The sequence below is a fragment of the Nanorana parkeri genome, unplaced genomic scaffold, assembly GCF_000935625.1.
Source record: "Nanorana parkeri isolate BGI_ZX_2015 unplaced genomic scaffold, ASM93562v1 scaffold3183, whole genome shotgun sequence".
NCBI classification, from domain to species: domain Eukaryota; kingdom Metazoa; phylum Chordata; class Amphibia; order Anura; family Dicroglossidae; genus Nanorana; species Nanorana parkeri.
In genome coordinates this window covers 31,970-32,728 of record NW_017309451.1, presented here as the reverse complement: position 1 = coordinate 32,728, position 759 = coordinate 31,970, and the positions used below count along the sequence as shown (strand labels likewise).

General features: G+C 53.6%; 1 protein-coding gene across 1 annotated transcript in view; it reads left to right on the top strand.

Annotated features, from left to right (window-relative positions):
• Positions 1 to 539, top strand: part of ZMYM3 (zinc finger MYM-type containing 3) — a 25,674-nt gene extending 25,135 nt beyond the window's left edge. Inside the window, exon 24 of the mRNA XM_018574719.1 lies at positions 347 to 539. Coding sequence (XP_018430221.1) covers positions 347 to 539 — 193 coding nt within the window. The remainder of the gene's footprint in view (positions 1 to 346) is intronic.
• The last annotated feature ends 220 nt before the right edge of the window (positions 540 to 759 follow it).

Genomic DNA, 759 nt, shown 5'->3' with positions numbered 1-759 from the left:
CAAATGTTGCTGTATATGTAGTCCTTGAATGAACTGTGTTCACATTCCGCTGCTGCCATGCACACACGTCCTCCGAGCTCTCCAAACCTCTCAATGTCTGTAGCAAGACACGGACCATGGCGCAGACATCATGGTGGCCCCAACCGACCTGTTCCACCCATGGTGGCCTGTGCCATGAATGTGATCAGCAGACAGAGGGAGGGGGAGGGTCGGACGCCACAACTTGTGATTGCTGTGATTGGTTCATGGTGATCACAAGACACAGAATTCGCTCTGATTGGCTCTTTTTTTTCTTTCTCCCCCATACACGATTCCTGTAACCTCTCCGACTTCTCTTCCCCACCAGCCCTGTGAATCTCCGCAACCGCTCGGACGTCTTCTACCTGCAGCCGGAGCGATCGTGCGTGGCCGAGTCTCCTCTCTGGTATTCTGTCATCCCCATGGACAAAAACATGCTCCAGAGTATGCTGAGCCGTATCCTGGGCGTGCGGGAAGTGTACGAGGAACAGTTACGTGGGGGGGGTGAGGACCACGAGTGACATGCGACGGATCATACAAGGACACACACTGGACTCTAGACGCTCCCCGATCCCTTATAGACTGACGGAGCGGGATAAAAAAGGGGGTTCAGTTTCTTCATCTACTGCGGACTGGAGCGCAAACAGGACACACGCTCCCCTTCACACTATCCAAAAAGCTTTATGTTGCTGGAAGAATGATCCTCGCGTTGTCCTCTGCCGCGGAGGGGAAACAAAAAGG